Here is a 23,286-nt window from a genome sequence, read left to right as displayed (position 1 = left end):
TAATGGACACTTTCCCCACATTTCACACCTGACACCATTTAAAGAAGAACAGGTTTTGTTTTAGCTATTCAGAAGGCAAAGCAGTTCGGGTTAAGGCTTTTTCTCACGTTAAACTTTTCTGAAGTTTTCAGCAAAGTCTGCTCACTGTATTTTTGACTCTCTTGATGCTGCCATTAATGACAGTAGTAGTGTTTCACTACTTTAGGGACATCTTCTCCCCTTTCTGAAGACTGTAGCTGTAGTCTATGATTATATTATAAGTTTAATTTTAGTTTGCAGAAGGACCCTATAGACACACTGTGTTTTTGTTTGCTGATAAAATTGAAACTTGCATAAATATTATTATGTAATGTTTACTGTTTAACTTGTTTGGAAAATGTGTTGTTATGTTTAAAAATGGATTGTTTCCTGCCTTGTGCCCTGTGTTGGCTGGGATTGGCTCCAGCAGACCCCCGTGACCCTGTGTTCGGATTCAGCGGGTTGGAAAATGGATGGATGGATGGACTACATGCACTGTTGTGAATGAAAAGGGCAGATCAGAATCTGCTTAGTCAGGTTGTCTGGGTGTCTATTCATATTCCTAATGTGAGGCCCCTTGTTTTTAAGGGGTTGCATTGTATAGTTATTTATTTTTATTTTTTTTAAGTGTGTGATATAACGGGGTGTTTGGGGGAGTTGTGGTAGGACTCTGGTATTGGTTATGAGGAGGGGTGGTCGCAATTACCCTCATACCACTTCAGTTTTTCCTGCTGTATTGTTTCAGTCTTTTGTACTTATATTACTTTCCTTTCACCTAAATGGTATTGATCCTACAGGATTGAATTAAAGATTGTGTCTTGGAACAGACACTGTCACATTCCAACTCATCCCAGAGCATGTTTTTCAGGCATTTAACAATTGAAACAATGATACTGCACTTGAAACAGGTAAGCAATTTTCAAAAATTAGAAATGGGGAAATACACAAACAAGCACTATTACATATTCAGATCCTCATCTCCTTCCAATAACACAGATGCCATGGCTATTTTGATTATTCATCAACTCAATTTTAAAATACTTGAAGCTGGCAAAGACAAACTAGTCAGATTTGCTTTTGTTTTCTGGTGAATTTAAGCTGCTTCTTTTAACTCTGTTTTTTGCTCTTCTTTAGTAGGGATGCAAAATAAAAAAAAATGTAAAATGTTGAACCAATGTGATGAAGCAGCAGTTAGGTTATACTCAAAAAGCAAGCAAGCCAAGAAAAGACAAAGAGTACTTAAATAAGCCTGAAATACTGGCATGTGTGCTATGGATGTTCACACTAAGGAAAGAAGTGCCAGAGCTTTCTTGGATTCAGAGCACAGTTTGGTGAGTACAATAGCCAATGTTTATTACCATGTACCTATATAACAGCTGCTGATGTTGGTGAGCTGTTGCTTTAACAATTAGAAATATTGATGGTGGGACTTGAAGCTAGGCTGCTTACAGTTCAATACTTTAGTTTTCATAAAAGAATGTGACTTTTTAACATGTTGCGATTAAAACTGGTTTGTGGTTTCAGTTTACATTTTCCTTGTTCCTACTGTAACAGCAACACTCTGGTGGCTTTATGACTGTAAAAGTTCAGCAGCCCATGAGTACTTCTTTTTATTGCTGCTTCAGTACTTTAGTTTTCTTTTGTAGAGTCATTTTATTGTCCCCTTTCATATTCTAGTGACTTAATGTGACCATTCAGTGGCGCACAGGTCTGTCCATCCATTAGAATCCCTCAGCAAACGAAAGAGCAATATTTGTAAGTATAGTCCTTCTTTACACGTGTCACTTACTTCTTTGTGTTTGCTGTATGAAAAGTGAGCACAACTTTGTGTTATCTAAGAACTGTCATACTCTGCATTTCATAAACAACAACAATAACATTTATTTATATAGCACATTTTCATGCAAATAATGTAGCTCAAAGTGCTTTACATGATGAAGAAAGAGAAAAAAGACAAAAGAATTAAAATAAGAGAACACTAATTCACATAGAATAAAAGTAAGGTCCGATGGCCAGGGAGGACAGAAAAAACAAAAAAACTCCAGACGGCTGGAGGAAAAAAAAAAAATCTGCAGGGGTTCCAAGGCCATGAGACCACCCAGCCCCCTCTATGCATTCTACCTAACATAAATGATCAGTCCTCATTGTATTCAGGGTTTTCATGGAAGGACTTGATGACGACGGTCACATGGACTTCTGGCCTTTAATCCATCAATGTGGGGACATCATGATGCTTTGATTAGGTAGTGGTGGCGCAGGTTGCCACCACAGAAAACCGGAAAAAGAACAGAAGAGAAAGTAGGGGTTAGTACGGATTTTGGAGTCACCATGAATAGTAATGATAATTAATTGAATATGCAGAGCATCAGGATTAAATTAAAATGAAGTTATGAGAAAGCCACGTTAAAGTAATGTGTTTTTAGCAGTTTTTTAAAGTGCTCCACCATATCAGCCTGGTGAATTCCTATTGGCAGGTTATTCCAGATTTTAGGTGCATAACAGCAGAAGGCTGCCTCACCACTTCTTTTAAGTTTAGCTCTTGGAATTCTAAGCAGACACTCATTTGAAGATCTAAGGTTACAATTTGGAATATAAGATGTCAGACATTCCGATATATAAGATGGAGCGAGATTATTTAAGGCTTTATAAACCAGTATAAAGTATTTTAAAGTCAATTCTGAATGACACAGGTAACCAGTGTAGTGACATCAAAACTGGAGAAATGTGCTCGGATTTTCTTTTCCTAGTTAGGATTCTACCAGCTGCATTCTGTACTAGTTGCAATCAGTTTATGTATAAATAGGTAATTTCTAGCTGAATAAAGTTAACCCAATCCACCATTCAAATTCCTTTTCACTTTATTCATCTTTTCACACTTGAAATTGAAATAGTTAAAAATCATAAATCATAAATAGGCATAATCATCTGTTTGTGGCCAGCTGGTTTATATGCCACTTTGTATCTGCCATTTCACATAGCGAGAGTGAAAGAGAGTGCTCAGCGAGCTGGTAAGATCAGGAAAAAGGGAAATCATCATAATACTAAACAGGAGAGCACATGCTACACATCTGAAACCCCAGCTCACAACATTAAAGCAGAAACTACCTACATAAGCATAGAAACATGGAATAACTAACTAACATTTTGACAGCCAATTAATGTGCCATGTTTTGCAGGGATGGCGAGTTTGGCCACAGTTTACACCCATCTTCATTTTTCCATTATGCTATAGTACATCAACAATAAGACATTTCACAAACTAGCCTCTCTTCTATTTTTGCAGTCCAAGGCACTCTTAGAGCAGGTTTATACTTCACGCTCAGAATGCATACGCACACGCATCATAGCTTCCATGTGTTCCCAGTGTTCTATATTGGTGGGGTGTGTGTGTGTGTGTGCGCAAGTTGTGGTACGTGACATCAACATCGTTGTTTACCATCAACATGTGACGGCAACAGGATCAAGTCAACATGCTTCGATGCTAGATGAATGGTTCGAAGCAGTGTAGCAAATCATAAAACTTAAATTTCTTCATCCATTTCTAAGCATAGGCAATAGAAGTGTCGCATATTCTCCATCGTAATGATGCGATACATTTAAAGGTATCACATACTGTCTTGACATTCTGTGTCGCTGTTGCCGTCTTTTTTTGGACTTCCGTAACAGCATCATAATGCAAATCATTTTTATTTTTAACATTTGTCTTTCCTTCACATCAGCAGCGTCCTCAAGCGTGTGTGTAGAGTTAAGTATTGCATTGTAACTACGACTTTCCAGAATAGTTTCACATTTCTAAATTATTGTCAGTTTGTTCCTTTTTCTGACACCCAATAATGTACTGCTTGCCAAAGCTGGTGCTGTTCAAATGCTTTCCATGAACAGTGAGTTCAGCTGCAATCGTTTTTTGTTCTGCCATGATACAGTATGTAATTCATGATAAATCACACTGACGAACTGCACTTTTGCTTGTTACATGCACTTCGCCTATTTGTTACAATGCATGCAATGCAGGCACATTTCCAACTGGGCATTCATTGCCTGTCTTCTCATATACTGTATAAACATAGCCTGTCATTGTTTGATTTTGTCAGGATGTAACGCAGGATATGTCAGACAGCATGACTGAAAGTCACAGCCCGGGAGTGTGGTGTGACTCTCTCCAACTCTCTGTCTTATCTGAATAAAGTCTGTAGCTGAAAATTTGCTGGAATGGTTGTGTAATGTGACAATCTTTTAGTCCTATCTTACAAAAGCTTAATTTTATTGGTCTCTGGAACTTTATTTCTAATTCCTCCTAATGCACTTTGCAGCTCCATTGCTAGGCTATACGGCATATACTGTATTTTCTTTTCCTCACTACTAAATTTTATATATTTTTTTATTGTTATATGGACATCTTGTTTAGGGTAGAAGCTGCTGTGTAATGTTGCCAAAGACCTCAGGAAATTCCTCCATACATCTGTTAATTCTTGCTTTCTGCAAGCCAGTCAGAGCTAATACACTGTACGAAATAAGTGGCCTTACTGATCTGCAGTATTGTCAGTTGCATTGACTCCTCTGTTCTTTCCTTTTTTACCCTTACTTCTACTGCTTATGCTATCTCCTATTCCAAGGTAGTGAGTGAGTCTGTTTTTTTTTTTTTTTTTGTTTTGCTGGTGTTCAATTCAACAGATCTTATCTCCATGTCTGAGCCGTTAATTGCAGTTAATTATACTTACAGTCTGTTCTGTAGCGATAGTTGAGTGCACAAAAGTGCTCTGCTCCACCACTTAGATTAAAGGAACAAAGAAACTATTGTTATTAATGGTCTTTACAAACTAAATACTAACTCTTTAAATATTAGTTAGTAGAGGAACAAGATGAAACACAGTTTAAAAAAATCACATCAGCATACAATACTTTGCCTTTTCCCAACATGTGCAATATAAGTGTCTTTCTTTTTCAAGCTTCATTTTTGCCATACAGTTAGAGCTAATTTAAAATATTCAGTTAAATAAAACCAACCACCATGCGACCAGGCACGCAACAATGATGGAAACTTTTTTCATAACTACAGTAATTTGAATCTTTCGTAAACTGTACAAAATTATTATGCTCAACTGAGCAGGGTTCAAAACCTTCAGTCAAATAAAGCATGTCCATCCTTTTTGGACTTGTATGTTTTTTATAACACAAAGACCAGAACTACACATAATAATCCACATGTGCTTTGACGTTTCAGACAACTCCCCACCACGTGTGTTACCTCTTACGTAGAACAGTTTAATTTACATTTATTTTCAACAGCCATATTTTTTTGACAAGGTCTTCTTCTTCTTCCGGCTGCTCCCATTAAGGGTTGCCACAGCGAATATTCTTTTTTTCCATATCTGCTTGTCCTCTGCATCTTGCTCTCTTACACCCATCACCTGCATGTCTTCTCTCACCACATCCATAAACCTTCTCTTAGGCGTTCCTCTTTTCTTTTTACCCCTGGCAGCTCTATCCTTAGCATCCTTTTCCCAATATACATAGCATCTCTCCTCTGCACATGTCCAAACCAATGCAATCCTGCCTCTCAGACTTTGCTTCCAAACCGTCCAACCAAATCTTAGCAATATTAATTCTGCCACCTCCAGCTTTGTCTTCTGTTTTTTGGTCAGTGCCATCGTCTCCAACCCATATAACATAGCTGGTCTCACTACCGTCCTGTAGACCTTCCCTTTCACTCTTGCTGATAGCTGTCTGTCACAAATTACTCCTGACACTCTTCTCCACCCATTCCATCCTGCCTGAACTCTTTTTTTTCACTTCTTCCACAATCCCTGTTACTCTGTACTTTTTAAACTCATCCACCTTCTCCAACTCTTCTCCTTCAATCCTCATCATTCCACTGAACTCCCTCTCATTTACATGTATTCTGTCTTGTCCCTACTGACCTTTATTCCTCTCCTGTCTAGAGCATATTTCCACCTCTCCAGGGTCATCTCAAAGTGCTCCCTACTCTCACTACAAATCAGTTTCATCAGCAAACATCATAGTCCACAGGGACTCCTGTCTAATCTCGTCTATCAACCTGTCCATCACCATTGCAAATAACAAAGGGCTCAGAGCCTTTGCCTGATATAATCCCACCTCCATGATGAATGCATCTGTCACTCCTATTGCAGACTTGACCACTGTCACACTTCCCTCATACATATCCTTTACAACTCTTACATACTTTTCTGCAACTTTTGACTTCCTCATACAGTACCACAACTCCTCTCGAGGCACCCTGTCATATGCTTTCTCCAGGTCCACAAAGATCCAATGCAACTCCTTCTGGCCTTCTCTATACTTCTCCATCAACACCCTCAGATCAAACATCATGTCTGTGGTGCTGTTTCCTGGCATGAAACCATACTGCTGCTCACTAATCATCATCTCCCATCTTAACCTAGCTTCCACTACTCTTTCCCATAACTTCATGCTGTTGCTCATCAATTTTATCCCTCTGTAGTTACTACAGCTCTGCACATCCCCCTTATTCTTAAAAATCGGTACCAGTACACTTCTTCTCCACTCCTCAGGCATCCTCTCACTTTCCAAGATTCCAATAAACAATCTGGTTAAAACTTCACTGACATCTCTGCTAAACACCTCCATGTGTCCACTGGAATGTCACGTGGACCAACAGCCTTTCAATTCTTCATCCTCCTCAGAGCTGTCCTTATTTCCTCCTTACTAATCTGTTGTACTTCCTGATTCACTATCACCACATAATTTAACCTTCTCTCTCTCTCATTCTTTTCATTCATCAGCCTCTCAAAGTACTCTTTCTATCTGCTTAACAAACCCTCCTCGCTTGTGAGTATGTTTCCATCTTTTTCCTTTGTTACCCTAACCTGCTGCACGTCTTTCACAGCTCGGTCTCTCTGTCTAGCCAATCGGTACAGGTCTTTCTCTCCTACCTTAGTGTCCAACCTCTCATACAACTCATCATACACCTTTTCTTTAGCCTTCGCCACCTCTCCCTTCACCTTACACCTTATCTCCTTGTACTCTTGTCTACTTTCTGCAGCTCTCTAACTACCCCATTTCTTTTTCGCCAACCCTCTCCTCTGTTTACTCTCCTGTACTTCCCCATTCCACCACCAGGTTTCCTTTTCCTCCTTCCTTTGTCCAGATGTCACACCAAGCTGTCACTCTTACTACTTCTGCTGTAGTTGCCTAGCTGTCTGGTAACTCTTCACTGCCACCCAATGCCTGTCTTACCTCCTCCCTGAACTCAGCCTTTCAGTCTTCATTTTCCAACTTCCACCATTTGATCCTTGGCTCTACCCTCACTCTCCTTCTGTTCTTGATCTCCAATGTTATCCTACAGACCACCATCCTATACTACTTAACTTTAGTTTCCCCTACCACCACTTTGCAGTCTTCTGTCTCTTTCAGATTGACCCTCCTGCACAGGACGTTATCTACCTGTGTACATTTCCCTCCACTCTTGTACATCACCCTGTCTTCTTCCCTATTCTTAAAATGCATATTAATCACTACCATGTCCATTCTTTTCGCAAAATCCACTATAGTCTGACCTTCTTAATTCTTCTCCTTAACACCATACCTACCCATCACCAACATGTCCATTGAAACCCGCTCCAATCACTACTCTCTGTCCCTTGAGTACACTATCCATCACTTCATCCAAAACACTCCAGAAATCTTCTTTCCCATCCATCGCACACCCAGCTTTCAGGGCATATGCACTAACAACATTCATCATCACACCTTCAATTTCCCGCTTCATAATCATGACTCTGACACTTTGTTTTCACCTCCAAAACACTCTTGACATACATTCCTTCAGAATAACCCAACCCCATTTTTCCTGTCATCCATACAATGATAGAACAATTTGAATTCACCTCCAATCCTCTTGGCCTTACTCCCCTTCCATTTAGTCTCTTGCACACACAATATATCAACCTTCCTTCTTTCCATCATATCTGCTAATTCTCTCCCATTACCAGTCATGCTGCCAACATTCAAAGTTCCTACTCTCAGTTCCACTCTCTTTACCTTCCTCCTCTCCTCCTACCTCCGGACACATCTCCCCCCTCTTCTTCTCCTTCTTCAGCCAACAATAGGCTAGTTTTCCTCAAGCACCCTGTTGACTAACAGTACTGGTGGTGGCCGTTGTTAACCCGGGCCTCAACCGATCCTGTATGGAAATCTGTATTGTCCGCATATTGATCTGGCAAAATTTTACACTGGATGCCCTTCCTGACGTAACCCTCCCCATTTATCCGGGCTTGGGACCAGCACAAAGAAACACACTGGTTTGTGCATCCGCTGTGGCTGGGTTATATTTTTTGACAAGATCATTTTTGTAAATTAAAATGAGCAGCTCATTGCTAATTCTTGATGGACATTGCTTTATCTGGATGAGTTACTGAAAAAAAAATTATTAGCTATCCAAACAACCTTAATGGAGTGAATGATATCCTCTGCCTCGCTCATGTAATAATGAACACCTTCTTGCTAGCCCAATGCTGGAATATTCCCTTTAGTGTGTTGTAATACTACAGCCAGACTAAAGTTCCACCAGTTATAATGGTGTGTTCTTTCCTAACAGCCATCACCTCAAGTGCTAGGCCTACTGCCTGGGTAGTACTTAACGAAAATGGTACACAGGCTGATGTTTCAACACTTCAACCCCAAAAAACATGTCTGCTGCTTAAGGAACCAGGCCTCTCACACTTTGAATAAGGTCAGGCGGACAGCTTATAAGAACATAAGTGGACATTTTAGCCAATATAGGTTCCATTATGACTAGGGAAAAACTATCAGTACTTCACATATTCGATTTTTTAGTTTTTTTGAAACTTTTTTTCTTCATTTTCACACCTTTTTTTCAGATGCATTATGTGACCAAGTGTGACAGGGACTTCAGTAACATGTGGACAGAAGCCAAAGGTAATGCAGATTTATCATAATTAAAAAAAACTCCATTACTAGAAAACAGGCATCTCAATACTTGAGAATGCAACATATTTCAGTTTCTAACATTAAGTTTCAGGGTATTTTAAGTTTTTTTTTCTAAAACACATTAAAAATCCATACTAGAACAAGACTTGTAAATATTGTTTATAATATAGCAACATTCAAAAAGTTTATGCAAGGAGCTAGATAGCAAAAATGTTTGTTACAAAAAAAAAATCAAAATATTTTCAACACTGAAATTCTTGATGATGTGGAATTATACCTCACATCTCAGAAGGAGACTAAGAAACAAGATAATAAAAGTCATCTGTCAGTGAGACTTACATGGTTCACTTTAAGTATTAGAGATGGTATCAGGAAACTTAAAAACCTTGAACATACTTAAAAGTTCTCCTCTTGAACCCCATAACCCCCTCACCAGTACAGTGAGTTCAGCCACAGCCTCTGATCCTTTTATCTTTCCTTTTTCAATGGTGTTTGGGTATATACTGTATATCACGCCACAACACACATAAGACACATAAGCTTCTCTTCTGTTTGCAAGGTTTATGCATACATGAAAAGAGGTGGATTTTTGAGAATTGCTGAGAAAATGACAACTGCTCTCAAGGGCACCATTTTGCATACTAGTTCATACTTTAGAGGCCCAAGTTCAATTCCTGTACCCTTAAGTTAATTGATGACTGTAAGTCAGAGCAGTGTAAATCTGTGAGCGATTTGATGGACAAACATTCATCCCTTCTGAAGCTGGTTTGTACCTTGGGTTTCATTTTATAAGGTAAAACTTCCTTTCCATAATAACCCTGTAATGGGAAAATGAAGTTCAGAAAATGGATGGATTATAATTTTTAGCACACATCACTTATTTTATGCACCTATGCAAAGTTGAGGAATTATACTATCTACAAAACTCCCACAAGGTCTATAGCCAGACACTGTAACATTGTATGTTGTCAATACATTTTATTTGAAGGAAATAACATACAATCAAGTTGAATTTGTTCATCAAAGAAAAAAACATTACACATAATCAAGTTAAACTTAACACAAAAGAGAATTCATCCCCCACCTGAGGGGGAAAAAAGAGGAGAACCAACTGCATGGGCAAAAATTTAAAAACAACAAAGAAGCAAGAATGGCCTTTTCCCAAATATAAATGCTTATTCTTAAATGTTATTTATTAGATCTTGCAATATTTTTAAAAAGTTTTGAACAGATCCTCTAAGTAGGAATTTGTTTGTTCCAATTTCATATAGTAGAACATCATTTAATACCTGACTTATAAAAGGTGGACTGGAATTTTTCCAGTTGAGCAAGTTAAGTCTAAGTGCTAGTAGTGTGGTAAAGGCAATTACAATCAATTTGTCCTTCACCACTTTAAGCCCATCTGGAAGAACGCCAAACACAGATGTTAATGGATTTGGAGTGATTTTTATATCAAGGCTGTTTGATAAATGTTCGAAGATTTTTGTCTACAATAATGTTAATCTGGTTCACTTCCAAAACATTTGCCTCAGAGATGCTGGAGCTTGATGGCAAGGCTCACAGGTTGGATCTTGCCCTGAATATATTTTGGACAATTTTAAACAAAGTAAATGTGATCAGTGAAAGATTTTAAGTTGAATGATTGAATGCTTTGTGCATATTGAGCTAGAGTGTATTCCATACTTGGCTACCTTCCATTTCTTTTCTGAGATATTAAGTGAAAGATCCTTTCCGCACCATACCCTGGGATCTATGAAAGAAAAAAACTTTAAGATTTTTTTATATATATATATATATATATATATATATATATATTGATGAGATGCTGTCTTCAGGACTGATCAATACTTCTGGATTAGAAATGGGTGGGAAGTGAGAAAAACTGGTCAGGTTCCTTTTAGTAAAATTTCTGATTTGAAAGTAGTGGGGAAAAAATTGTGTTGCTGGAAAGTTAAATTTGAAACATAATTGTTTATAAAATGCAAAAATATGATCTGTATAAAGTTCTATAAGTGTTATAAATTTGTTATAATGTTCTACCCATCCATTCATCTACTAAAACCTTAGTTGAAGTTTTGGGTCTTGTTGTGCCTCTTTATAAACATTATTTGTTTATTTAGTTAGTTTTATTTCCCAAAACGTGTTGTGAAATATATTTGATATGGCTGAAAAATGTTAGGATGAGGTACAAGATAAGCTATAATGGGTAGTTGAAGCACCAGTTTATATAAAGGCGGTAACATTGAGAAGTCCCTGGTAAGCCATCTGGCATGGGTTTCTGCCTTACACTTTCATGGATGGGCACTGCCTCTTGTAACTCTTGAATCTCATAAGCAGTTTGTAAACTTGGTAATTCATAAAGTGGACAGGTGGATGAAATGTTGACAGACTTGTGGAAGTATAACCACCACTATATATGGGCTGTTAGCAGTTTTTTTCCCAGTCCCATTTCTTAACTAGATTCCCTTTGTTGCTGTTGAACCAATTATTACTCAAGCAACATTTTCAACTTCATTTCAGCTAGCTCACTTAAGATTCCCCACTCCTAATTGCTCTTTTTTTTTATCTTAAACAGTTGCTTTCTTTTGTTTTTTTTTATTTTCTTAACCAGCTGCCATGCAGTTAACAATGAAATGCAAAGGATAAAGTAGTCAGTAGCTCACCATCAAACCTGGCCAGATTTACACCACTGTGTGCGTTCATCATGAAGCATTCGATTCAAAAAATTATTTGAAAAGAAATGAAGAAGGGTAAAAATGGAGGACTCAGAATTACTGACCTGCTCGATGCAACGTATCAGTTGGATAAAATCCTTATAATTGAAAAATCCATAATATAAGAATAATCTGCTGATATATCTGATAATAAGAATAATACAGTGCATCCAGAAAGTATTCACAGCGCATCACTTTTTCCACATTTTGTTATGTTACAGCCTTATTCCAAAATGGATTAAATTCATTTTTTCCTCAGAATTCTGCACACAACACCCTATAATGACAATGTGAAAAAAAGTTTACTTGAGGTTTTTGCAAATTTATTAAAAATAAAAAAAAAAGAGAAATCACATGTACATAAGTATTCACAGCCTTTGCTCAATACTTTGTCAATGCACCTTTGGCAGCAATTACAGCCTCAAGTCGTTTTGAATATGATGCCACAAGCTTGGCACACCTATCCTTGGCCAGTTTCGCCCTTTCCTCTTTGCAGCACCTCTCAAGCTCCATCAGGTTGGATGGGAAGCGTCAGTGCACAGCCATTTTAAGATCTCTCCAGAGATGTTCAATCGGATTCAAGTCTGGGCTCTGGCTGGGCCACTCAAGGACATTCACAGAGTTGTCCTGAAGCCACTCCTTTGATATCTTGGCTGTGTGCTTAGGGTCGTTGTCCTGCTGAAAGATGAAGTCTGAGGTCAAGAGCGCTCTGGAGCAGGTTTTCATCCAGGATGTCTCTGTACATTGCTGCAGTCATCTTTCCCTTTATCCTGACTAGTCTCCCAGTTCCTGCCGCTGAAAAACATCCCCACAGCATGATGCTGCCACCACCATGCTTCACTGTAGGGATGGTGCCAGGTTTCCTCCAAACGTGACGCCTGGCATTCACACCAAAGAGTTATTTCTTTGTCTCATCAAACCAGAGAATTTTCTTTCTCATGGTCTAAGAGTCCTTCAGGTGCCCTTTGGCAAACGCCAGGTGGGCTGCCATGTGCCTTTTACTAAGGAGTGGCTTCCGTCTGGCCACTCTACCATACAGGCCTAATTGGTGGATTGCTGCAGAGAGGGTTGCCCTTCTGGAAGGTTCTCCTCTCTCCACAGAGGACCTCTGGAGCTCTGACAGAGTGACCATCGGGTTCTTGGTCACCTCCCTGACTAAGGCCCTTCTCCCTCGATCGCTCAGTTTAGCTGGCCGACCAGCTCTAGGAAGAGTCCTGGTGGTTTTGAACTTCTTCCACTTACGGATGATGGAGGCCACTGTGCTCATTGGGACCTTCAAAGCAGCAGAGATTTTTCTGTAACCTTCCCCAGATTTGTGCCTTTCCAAATCATGTCCAAATCAACTGAATTTACCACAGATGGACTCCAATTAAGCTGCAGAAACATCTCAAGGATGATCAGGGGAAACAGGATGCACCTGAGCTCAATTTTGAGCTTCATGGCAAAGGCTGTGAATACTTATGTACATGTGCTTTCTCAATTTTTTTATTTTTAATAAATTTGCAAAAACCTCAAGTAAACTTTTTTCACGTTGTCATTATGAGGTGTTGTGTGTAGAATTCTGAGGAAAAAAATGAATTTAATCCATTTTGGAATAAAGCTGTAACATAACATGCACTGTATGTTCTGATAATATGGCCATTATATTTTAAGTAAGACAGATGCAACTAATTACTTTTTTGTGACTCGCGAGTTGTTATGTCTTGAACTTTGCCATGATGGACCTCAGAGACCTAAGTAATAGAGACGGTAAATTTGTAAAATGGATGGATAATTATGTATTTCTGTAACTTTTAATCGTATTAATATGATAGGCTTATTAGTGGTATCCTTTATTTGTTACCTTCTTTTAGATATTCATTATTGTTATGTTTGCATTATGTACATTTTATGACAGTGTGCTCTTATTTGCTGTAAAGTGTTTGGGGTTAGAGTAGAGTTCTGGCAGGAATGGGGATTCCAGAATAAAAGCCTCTCTGCGACAAATTGCACCCGTCTGTCCCCTTATTGTTTGCAACAATTATATTGTAATGTTGTGATTTGTCGAATATTTGTTTTGTCATACTGTGTGTTTAATGACGCGTTAAGTGACAATCAGCAGCCTACATCTTAAGATGAATCTTTCCAGCAGATGGCACACTTTCACCGTGGATGAGTTTAAACAGTAACCCTGTGGCGGCTAGTCCGGCCCGGGTGGTTCTTGAAGGCATCTGTCCTGGGTTAGACAACGAGCTATGGTAAAAAAAAAAAAAAAAAAGAAAACGCACCTCGTATTTGTTAAGCTCGTGGTTACTTCATGTAAACACTGTAGTCATTCTTATCAATGCAGTGCTATTTTCTGTTTTCTATTACAAACCGAAAGGTGTGTCTGCGGTATCTTCTGTCCTTAGCTGCTTAATACAATTAATAGGGAGATGCGGTATGGAAGAAGTAAGCTCCGTTGGGATACTGCTTGCGATCGGTATTCAGATCTGTATGATTGCTTACCATGTTCGCCAATTCATCAGGTTCCTAATGACATACTACGTAATGGGGTAGTCGCTGTGTTTGCCCTGCAAATGGACCTGCATCGATCCTTAGTTCAGTTAGGATTCGTTGTGGTCCACCGCGATTCCTAGCTTTAATCCGAATTCGTTATGTAGTGCATTCTTTACATATACCCACTTTAATCCTGTGCCGTCATTCAGCATTTGGGGCACTTACTGGCCCATCATAGTGAAAAGCTTGTGAAGTGTTTATGATTAAATCCACAGGACCCCCAGCTCCGCGCTGAACAAACTGCTCTGCTCACTCATATTTGAGTGTTGTCTTTGCGAAGGTACCATATAACGAATGATTGATGGCAGACCGAGACGGATATTTGACTGATCTAACTGTTGTCCAGTGATTAAAAAACGACGAGTCCTAGAATCTACATATCACGAGTTGGGACCCTAAACACTACAGAGTACAAAGCAAAAGCTTGACATGTGATTTCTCGCCAAAGTTGCAGGATGCGGTAAAGCATAACCTCCGTCAAAACACCGCGCACGCGCGCCGAGTTCAAATTATCGTGGTGATGAGATACATTCAAAAAAGGGAACCAGCTGAAATCGGGGACATGTTTCTGAGTGGGGACAGTTGTCTGAAAAAGGGGACTGTCCCCGGAAAACGGGGACGGATGGTCACCTTATTTCACCAGTTCATCGGAGGTTAACTTACTGGGAAAATATGTGCTGGATATAATTCACTTGGTTTCAAGCGCCGCGCCGTCGTATCTATCTATCTATCTATCTATCTATCTATCTATCTATCTATCTATCTATCTATCTATCTATCTATCTATCTATCTATCTATCTATCTATCTAAACAGATCAGCGCAACAAAAAGCATAAGGTCCACGTTGGGTCCAGAATTACGACATGGATTTGTTGGATGGGCTTGTCCCATTCTTGCAACTCATCTTGCTCCAGCGCCTCACTACTGTCAGGTCTTCCCTTCCTCCTCGTCTTCTCCCTCCTGGTTACTCCAGGGCCCTCTTTAATACCGCGCAGTTTCGCCCCGCCCCGCATTTCGCCACACTGTGCCCTGCCGTGAGGTTACCAGCTGCTCCTCCCGCTCCCTCGGCGGACACCCCCTCACCCCCCCTTTCCTGCCCACTCACTAAGTGGTAGTTCGCTGAGTGGGCTTCTATTGCAAGGTCTAATTCTTTCACGGCGGACCCACCTGCAGAAGCATTTCAAACCGGTAGAAGGCAGGAGCTGCTGCGCGCCGTCGGAGGATTCATGATGAGGTAGGCGACGTCCCTTCTTGGCTTCACTTTTGGTAGTTCTGGGCTTTAGTTGTGCTGACATCCCCTGTCTGTCGAGCGGACTATCTGTGCGATTCGGACCAAAGCCAAGCTGACCAACACTTACTCAGTAGTACCCGGTAGTGCAGCATAATGGTCAATGCAACTCGAAACAAGTTTGGGCTCTTTAGCGTTTTTGAATGTTTCCTTTGCTGAGCTTACGGTACTAGGACTTGGAATGACTGCTCGGGTGGCGAGCAAGTGTGACGTTTACACAGAATACCCGCGGACGTTTTTTTCTTCATATTCCACTAGTGCTGATAGGTGAATCGTCCAGGCACCCACGTTCCAGTGCCCGATTGAATGTCAAGCAAGCATAAATGAGTTCACCGAGAGCGGGGTGCCGGCGTCCCGTCCAGTCCGACCTCGGCATAGACACCGCATTTAATCATGGTTGCACAGTAGTGTGTCCAACCGCCGCGCTAATTTATGAGTCAGGTGAAACTAGTGATTCAGTGACTGTAGACATGAAGGAGAAAAAAAAAATAGCAAGACAGTGGTTCAATTAACAGAGGCACTCCACAATGGCACATTTGTGGCATGCATTAAATTCCCTGCAGGCGGCTGCTTTTACTTCTCTTGCACACTGCAAGTGAATAATTGGAGATGAATCTGACATGCAGCCTATTGGAGACAGAGCTGTCTCTCATACCAGCTATCCAGTGTGAAGTTCACTAAATTACTGATGAAACACTGAAACCATTTGTAGGTGTCAGCCCCTGCAGGTCCTACAGCAGCCATAACACTCAACGCTGCTTTGTTTAAGGCCATTGTTAGTGTAATATATAATTATTACCTGTAGCTGTAACTGTGGTTAAAATAAAGAGCAGTAATTAGCAACAAGAACAATTACATATCTACCAGGAATTACTTCCTGTGAAGTCTATAGAAGTTGTGCACTCAGTAAAATAAAAATGAAGCTGGCATCCCATCCAGGGGAAAGAGTCTTTCCTTAAATTGATTGCTTTTGAGTGGCTCCTCACATCCTTGTGAGTTCACTAAATATTAACAGAATGACACACGATCCTGCCTTCTCATGAGCCCGCAGCATGGCCTGCGGTTGTCTGTCATCTACTGCATACATATGGCAGGAGGTATTCTGAGCACCTGTTAGACAGGCTTTGTGACATCTGTGTAACCGTGCTTGATAGTGTCACAGGCTCTGAGCCGCTCTGTTGGGTTTTGCCTCAGTGCATTGTGTGGAAGGCAAAGCTTTCACTACTGTCTAACATTAGAAATAGCAAATGCCAACATCTGTGTCAAGTGACCATGACATTCCCAGTATAGTTTGTTAATGTAAGAAGTAGCATAACTCTTTAGGAATTGTGAAATGACAGCCGAAAGACCCAAAAAAACTTTGTCAATCTCATGCCCCATTAGATAAATAGGCACCGACTGGGCTTCCAGGTAATGCTAGTAGTGACATGAATGGTCAGGTAGGCTCTCTGTCAATTTCCAGGCTGATAAGAATGGTCTAGAAGAGGCTGTTTCTGAGCACTGGTTTATCTAGTTCCATTTAACTCATTAAAAACAGGATGAGGCAGGATTTGAATGGATTCCTGTCCGCATTCCACTTGTGCCCACAGAGCATTGTGAACTTAATGTTGTGACTAATGAGGCACACTTTGTCATTTTAGTTTAAGCATACACTCCATAATGCTTCTTCTTTCTGCTCCCTTTGGTATTTTTTGACATTCCATCATATGTGTTGCTTAATGCCAGCCTGAGCAGAAGGGTTTACAGCCTCGAAAGGCAGCATCTTGAATGGTTCCAAGTCCTTAATCACACACACACACACACACACACACACACACACACACACACACACACACACACACACACACTGGACCAGTAGACTTACAGCCTTTACAAGGTGGACTACAACATTAACCGGCTCTCCTACTGATCTTTCCCCTCCTTTAGTAAATTTACATTTTCTGTTTTCTTAAAAACCAGCCTAGTGACCTCTCTGCCAGTTTTCCTGAGGCCCTGACTTATAGTTTTGCTCTCCGGTCTGTGTTAAAGGAATGCTTCAAACAGTTCCAGCTGGCATTGCATCGCTACTTTTCATAACCTGCGTCCCACCCTTCAAGACACTGGGGCGGGGCTAATGTGACATCCAGTATATAATGAGAAGGGTCACTTGGAGAGTGCTGGATTGCACCCATCCAACCATTATCCATCTTGCTTATTCCATTTTAGTTTCATGGGGAGGTACACGTGCTGGTTTTGTTTAGTGACCTGTTTTCTAGGCCCACACATTTAATTCTATTGGTTCCGGGTCCTTAAACTTTCTCTCAGACACACACTATTCCATAATCTAGGCAGTGTGTTATAGTGGTTAAGGCTTTGGATTTCAAACCCTAAGCATGTGGGTTCAAACCCTGCTACTTACACTGTGTGACCATGTGCAAGTCATTTCACCTGCCTGTGGTCCAATTGGAAAAACAAAAGAAATGGAACCAGTTGTATCTCAGATGTGGTAAGTTGCCTTTGATAAAGGTGTCAGCCAAATACCAAATAATAGTAATTATAGGGTTGAAGTGTATTAAGCTCAAGAAAAAGGACCCAGCTCAGGATGAGAGGCCAACCCATTGCAGAAAGTAGAAAAATTCGTAATGGCCCCATCTTTGGAATGCTGAAGTAAACTGGAATGTCCAGAGAACATGCAAACTCCACCCTTGCAGTAATTGAAACTCAAATCCTTGGAGCTTATAGTCCTTTGTTTGCTATTTTAAAGTTGCATTTTAAAAATGCAATATGCTGAAATGTACTGTTTGAAGATTTGCCAATACATTAGTACAATGGGTTGCATAAATTGTCAGGAACCATGTCTATTTATAAATACAGTCTGTGGGGTGGACAAAAACAGTTATGCCCAGAAGCAGAAGTCCAATTTGGATAAAAATTGGCATGCAGAACAGATTGTACACAAAGGAGATATGAGGTCAAAGGCCAGAAAAAGGGCTGTGCATGGGAGAAGGCTGGTGTTGTTGCATGGAATCATACTGATGCCAAGTGAAGTCCAGCAGTGCATCCAACCAAGGTTTGTACATGTGCTCTTAAAGGAAGGACTGTGCTTGGTGTCAAGGAATGTTCCACTATGGTCTGGGAACTGCTATTTGCCACATTAGGATCATCAAAGAAGGTGTGATTGGCCTCAGTACTCCTGCAAGATGGAAAACGTAAAGAAGCTTGAGTGGTGTGTTCAAAAATATATTTTGTTGGCAGCATAGGGGTGCCAAACAAGTAGCAGAGATAACCGTCACCATAAATGGTGGTGTCTCTGTAACCAGAGGTGAAAACTAACTGGCGATTGGCCACTTTGGTCTGGAAGTCTAATTGCCTTTAAAGTATGTACATTATGTTGAGCTTTTGCTTTCTGAAGCAAATGACAGTAGTGCAATGTCCTCTATGCCAGAAACCTTCTTGAAATGCAAAAATGTTCTTGATGTTTTAAAGAAATATTCCACCCAAAAATTATATATTTTTTTTAATATTTAACTTACCCCATGTACTTTGTAGTGATGGCTGAAAAAAAGTTTTTGACATAGTAGAAGTGACCTGTGCTGTGCAATGGCAAACAAGAAAGAAACAAAAATCTCACATACTGGTGTTGCATAATCCACATGTCCATCATCCTGTCGCTTGCTCAAAACATGCAGAACTGATTCTTTTTTGATAAAATATTTTTAATAGTTACATAAAGAATTATTCGCCTAGATATACTGTAAGCATTAAACATGAAGACTCAAGTAGAGCTTTTTTTGAATTCTTCTGTGGTGATCCATAAATGGTGGAATGCATTGGTTTAGCATTGAAATCTGCTGGTCTTCCTCTGGTGTCACTCCTCTAGCTTCATAGATAATTCATGACAAGTGTGATGTCTCTCCTGCAAACCCCTCCACCATAGCCTCCCACTGCAAAGTCGATGTCCACAGCAATGTCTGGCTGTTGTCACAAAGACCAAGAAATTAGACCCTTCTGAAACTCCCCACATTTGAAAATCCCTTCAGTTATTACCATGACCCAGCCTTGCCAAGTTCTCTCCTGATGCATAGCCACCTGATTATAACAGATGTACAGACTTCATCATTTGTGTACCCAGCCATGGTGATCTCTCATGCACTATGGACAACAGCTTGTGAGTGCAAGTGTTTTCATTCCACCTGTGGGATGCCTAAATGACCAGAGACCTACTGCATGTACTATTGTAGGACACAGGCTCTACATGCATTTGCCATATTAAGCTTATAATGTCTTTATAGGATAAGTGTTAGGTCATGAACTCACTTAAAATCTTAAGTGATTTCCTCATTCTGTGTATTTAACATGTGTTTTTGTTTTAAAGTGAAATCATAATGGAGAATGCATTTTCACCTGCAAAGGAGATCTTGCACAATTTGAACGTGGCAAAAACGGTAAGTAAAAAAATGACATAATATACAAGGGGGGCCTGTTTGGCAGCATTCCTGCCTCAAAGATGAATTTAGTGTATTTGTAAGAAGGAAAATGACGTAAAAATGCAGCAGAAAAAATCACAGATCACTTTATGGAAACCTTTTATTTAATATAGCACCTGCTTGGGGTGAACAACGCTTTTAGAGCACCTTACAAGTGCAGACTGCAGTACGTTTGTCATATGCCTAGAATACTGTCGCTTTGAATAACTGCTTCAGTGTCACACAGGATGCCAATGGAGGTGACTGAACTGACAACTGTGTGCTGTACAGTCCAGTGCATTAGCTGCTGGGCCATACTGCATGCTTGTGAGCCACTGTTTTCAAGATTTGATAAAAAAAGTTAACTTTCTCCATACTAGCCATTACATTTAGTATACTCTTAGTATATTGCTATACCTTACCATTTTGTGACCCTGATTAATTCTAAGTAAAGTCGTGGGGTACTGGAGACTATCCCAGCAATCACAGGGTGCAAGGCAGAAATAATCCATCCCAGAACAGGGTGCCACTCTATCACATGACATACACACACAGACACAGACACACACACACTAGAGTCTATTTAGCATCACCAGTCCACCTAACTTTCATGTCTTTGGGCTCATTTGGAAACCCATGCAGACACAGGGAGAACAGGGCATCTTTCCCAATTAGACAATCGCCGCCGATTGTGTTAACATTCTTGGTGTTGTTCTTGGTGGGAGGTTGTGGTTTCCCCTTGCTCACGGCAACCCATCGCAAGGCAATCCATAAACCATTCTTTCTCTTTCAGCACTATTGTAATTTATGACTCAGTGTGACCCTAGTTCAGACTTGGGTTGCGACCCATAGTTTAAGACACACTGGTCTAAAGAACTGGAGTTTGTCTTTTAACGACAAATGTGTTCAGAGATTTTTCAAGTAAAGATGGCAGAAGTTTCGAGGTAAGGTAGTTCACTAGTCATAGTGCCAGAGGGTGTCGCATGATTAGCATGTACTAGTATGAACATCACTGTACTGTGTGCATATGTCAATAATTACCTTATCTGTATACTGTAAATAAAATCATAGACTGTTTGTTTGTCTGTTTCTTTGCCGAACAGCTTACAATGGCTGAACTGATTTGCTGTTTTCCAAGGTAAAATGTAGACTATATGATGTATCGAGGAAATGAGGTGTAATAGAGGCTGTAACCCCAAAAACAACATGTATTAAAGACATACATTATTCAAGAAATACAGACATTACTTAAACAGTGTAAACAGAGTGTATCTTCCCAATGAAGAGTTCTTTGCAAATTTTTATTATTTGATAGATAATCCTTGGCCTACAACACAGAAACCTTGAAACAGTTTAGGTTACCAAAACAGATCACATAGATAGTTTGAAGGTCATAGCACTTTCTAGTGGCTTGTAGGAATTAAATTATCTCTTTGAATAATTCTGGGTGAGTTACAGTGCATTGTATGGTAGCTGTTGTTAATGAAGCAGTTAATATTTCAGTATACTCTAACCATGAGGTCTACCTGCCTATTACAGGGGACAGCTTCATGGACTTGATGGCCTTGTCTTGTTTGTCAAATATATTTTCTACATCCTATCCTCGGCTCGTGTGGAGAAGATGGCTATGAACCTGGAGAGAGCATGCACAGTCCACAGAGAAAGCTCTCCAGTTACCATTCCTTGTTTTAATATAAATACGGGACTTTACAATTTGATTAGGGTGCAGACCTCGACTCTTAAGGGATCTTCTCATCCACCACTGTGTGGTCTCTGTTCATCATGGCTACCCTTGAGTGTCACTGCCCAGCTGTGCATTCATTTTTTTTATTACATTATCCACTCAATGGGATGCCAGTATTTTAGTCTGATACCTTCCCGCACGCTTGTACTTTTATTCTTGAAGATACTTTGCATTCTTTCATTTTTATTTTCTTTCCCAATAAATTCCGTTTAAAATAAAGAATAAAATGAGTGGGTTGTGCTAGGCTTAACGTCTCAGCCTTATAACTCCGGGGTTGTTGAGATTAACTGCATGGGCTGTGCGTGTGTGTGTGTGTGTGTGTGTGTGTGTGCAGCCTAGTAGCTAGTTGAAATATGAAGGTTTATATTTGTCCGATTGACGTTCTTTTTATCATTTCTTTCCATTCCATCATGTCTATATTATCATCCCAAGGATGTGCACATTATTTGTTATAATGAAGGCTGATTTATTGTGCTTCTATAGCAGACTCAGTTCTGGTTTTTAATGTTTGTTTCTTCCAGCCATCCGCTTGGGGAACTACTGGGACCATCAGGCCTTATCAGAATTTTCACCCTGATCATGATGCAGCAGAATTGTACAATAGCATCAAGACCAAGGGTAAAGTATGGAGGAGGATGGCACTGGCTGTGTACTCCGTCACAGAAGCCCCTCAGCTTGCTTCTTTACTGATTTAAGAAATGATTTGTCTGCTTGGGCCAGGCCCCTGAACCGCTCACTTCACATCAATACACTGATTGCCCCCTTAAGCACAAATAAAGCTATATTTTGTTTCCTAGGGCACTGATATCCATCAGAGTTGCAGATTAAACTGCTAACTTCATCTTTGTTCACTGTGTGTTTCAGATAAGAATCCAATTATCAGGATCCTCACCAATCGAACAAGTGAGCAGAGGCAACAGATCCTAATGGTTTACAACTCTGCTAGTGTGGAGCTGGTACGTCAGGCCTAACAACAAGGAAGGACAGTAGGACATCAAAGATGGTGCAACAGATGTCCAATATGAAGGGGGAGAGTACTGCAAGCTTATTAACTTATACCAGATGTCTTTCCCGTTTCAGGACTTGCTTACATCCTTACGCAGTCTGCTGACTGGAAATTTGGGGGACCTAATTCTAGCGCTCATGATGACTCCTGCACAGTTGGATGCTCAGGAGCTTCGGAGTGCCATGAAGGTAACTGGATGTTTTTGCTGTGTCTGTGTGGCTTTTATACAGGGTGGTGCAGTTTCATGTCATATACTGAAACAACATTCATGTTGGGTTGATGGGTGGCCATATGTTGAGTCAAGAGACATAACTATGCTTGTTTCCATGAGTGTGCCTTGTGATTGATTTACAGATGTACTGTTTGGACCTGTGCTGCCCAAATAGGCCCTAGCTTCAGAAAATAAATGTATGTGTAGATGATGTACAGTATACTGTTGTGTTATCTCAAAGTGTTCACAAAAGGTACTTTAACCACAGGATTAATTTTATATTGGTGGACATGTTAATATTGGAAATACCTATTTTATTGACGTTGATTTACACTTACACTCCGCAACACTTACTTGTGTCTAATTTACTCA

General features: G+C 40.1%; 1 protein-coding gene across 1 annotated transcript in view; it reads left to right on the top strand.

Moving 5' to 3' along the window:
• LOC114646737 (annexin A2-like) overlaps positions 1-23,286 on the top strand; it is a 109,407-nt gene that overhangs the window by 46,615 nt on the left and 39,506 nt on the right. Inside the window, exons 2-6 of the mRNA XM_028795058.2 lie at positions 15,374-15,454; positions 19,863-19,932; positions 22,219-22,315; positions 22,562-22,653; positions 22,778-22,891. Coding sequence (XP_028650891.1) covers positions 15,447-15,454; positions 19,863-19,932; positions 22,219-22,315; positions 22,562-22,653; positions 22,778-22,891 — 381 coding nt within the window. The 5' untranslated portion in view covers positions 15,374-15,446. The remainder of the gene's footprint in view (positions 1-15,373; positions 15,455-19,862; positions 19,933-22,218; positions 22,316-22,561; positions 22,654-22,777; positions 22,892-23,286) is intronic.

This window comes from Erpetoichthys calabaricus, chromosome 2, assembly GCF_900747795.2.
Source record: "Erpetoichthys calabaricus chromosome 2, fErpCal1.3, whole genome shotgun sequence".
NCBI classification, from domain to species: Eukaryota; Metazoa; Chordata; class Cladistia; order Polypteriformes; family Polypteridae; genus Erpetoichthys; species Erpetoichthys calabaricus.
The sequence above is the reverse complement of the archived record's forward strand: the minus strand, read 5'-3'. Positions and strand labels throughout refer to the sequence as shown.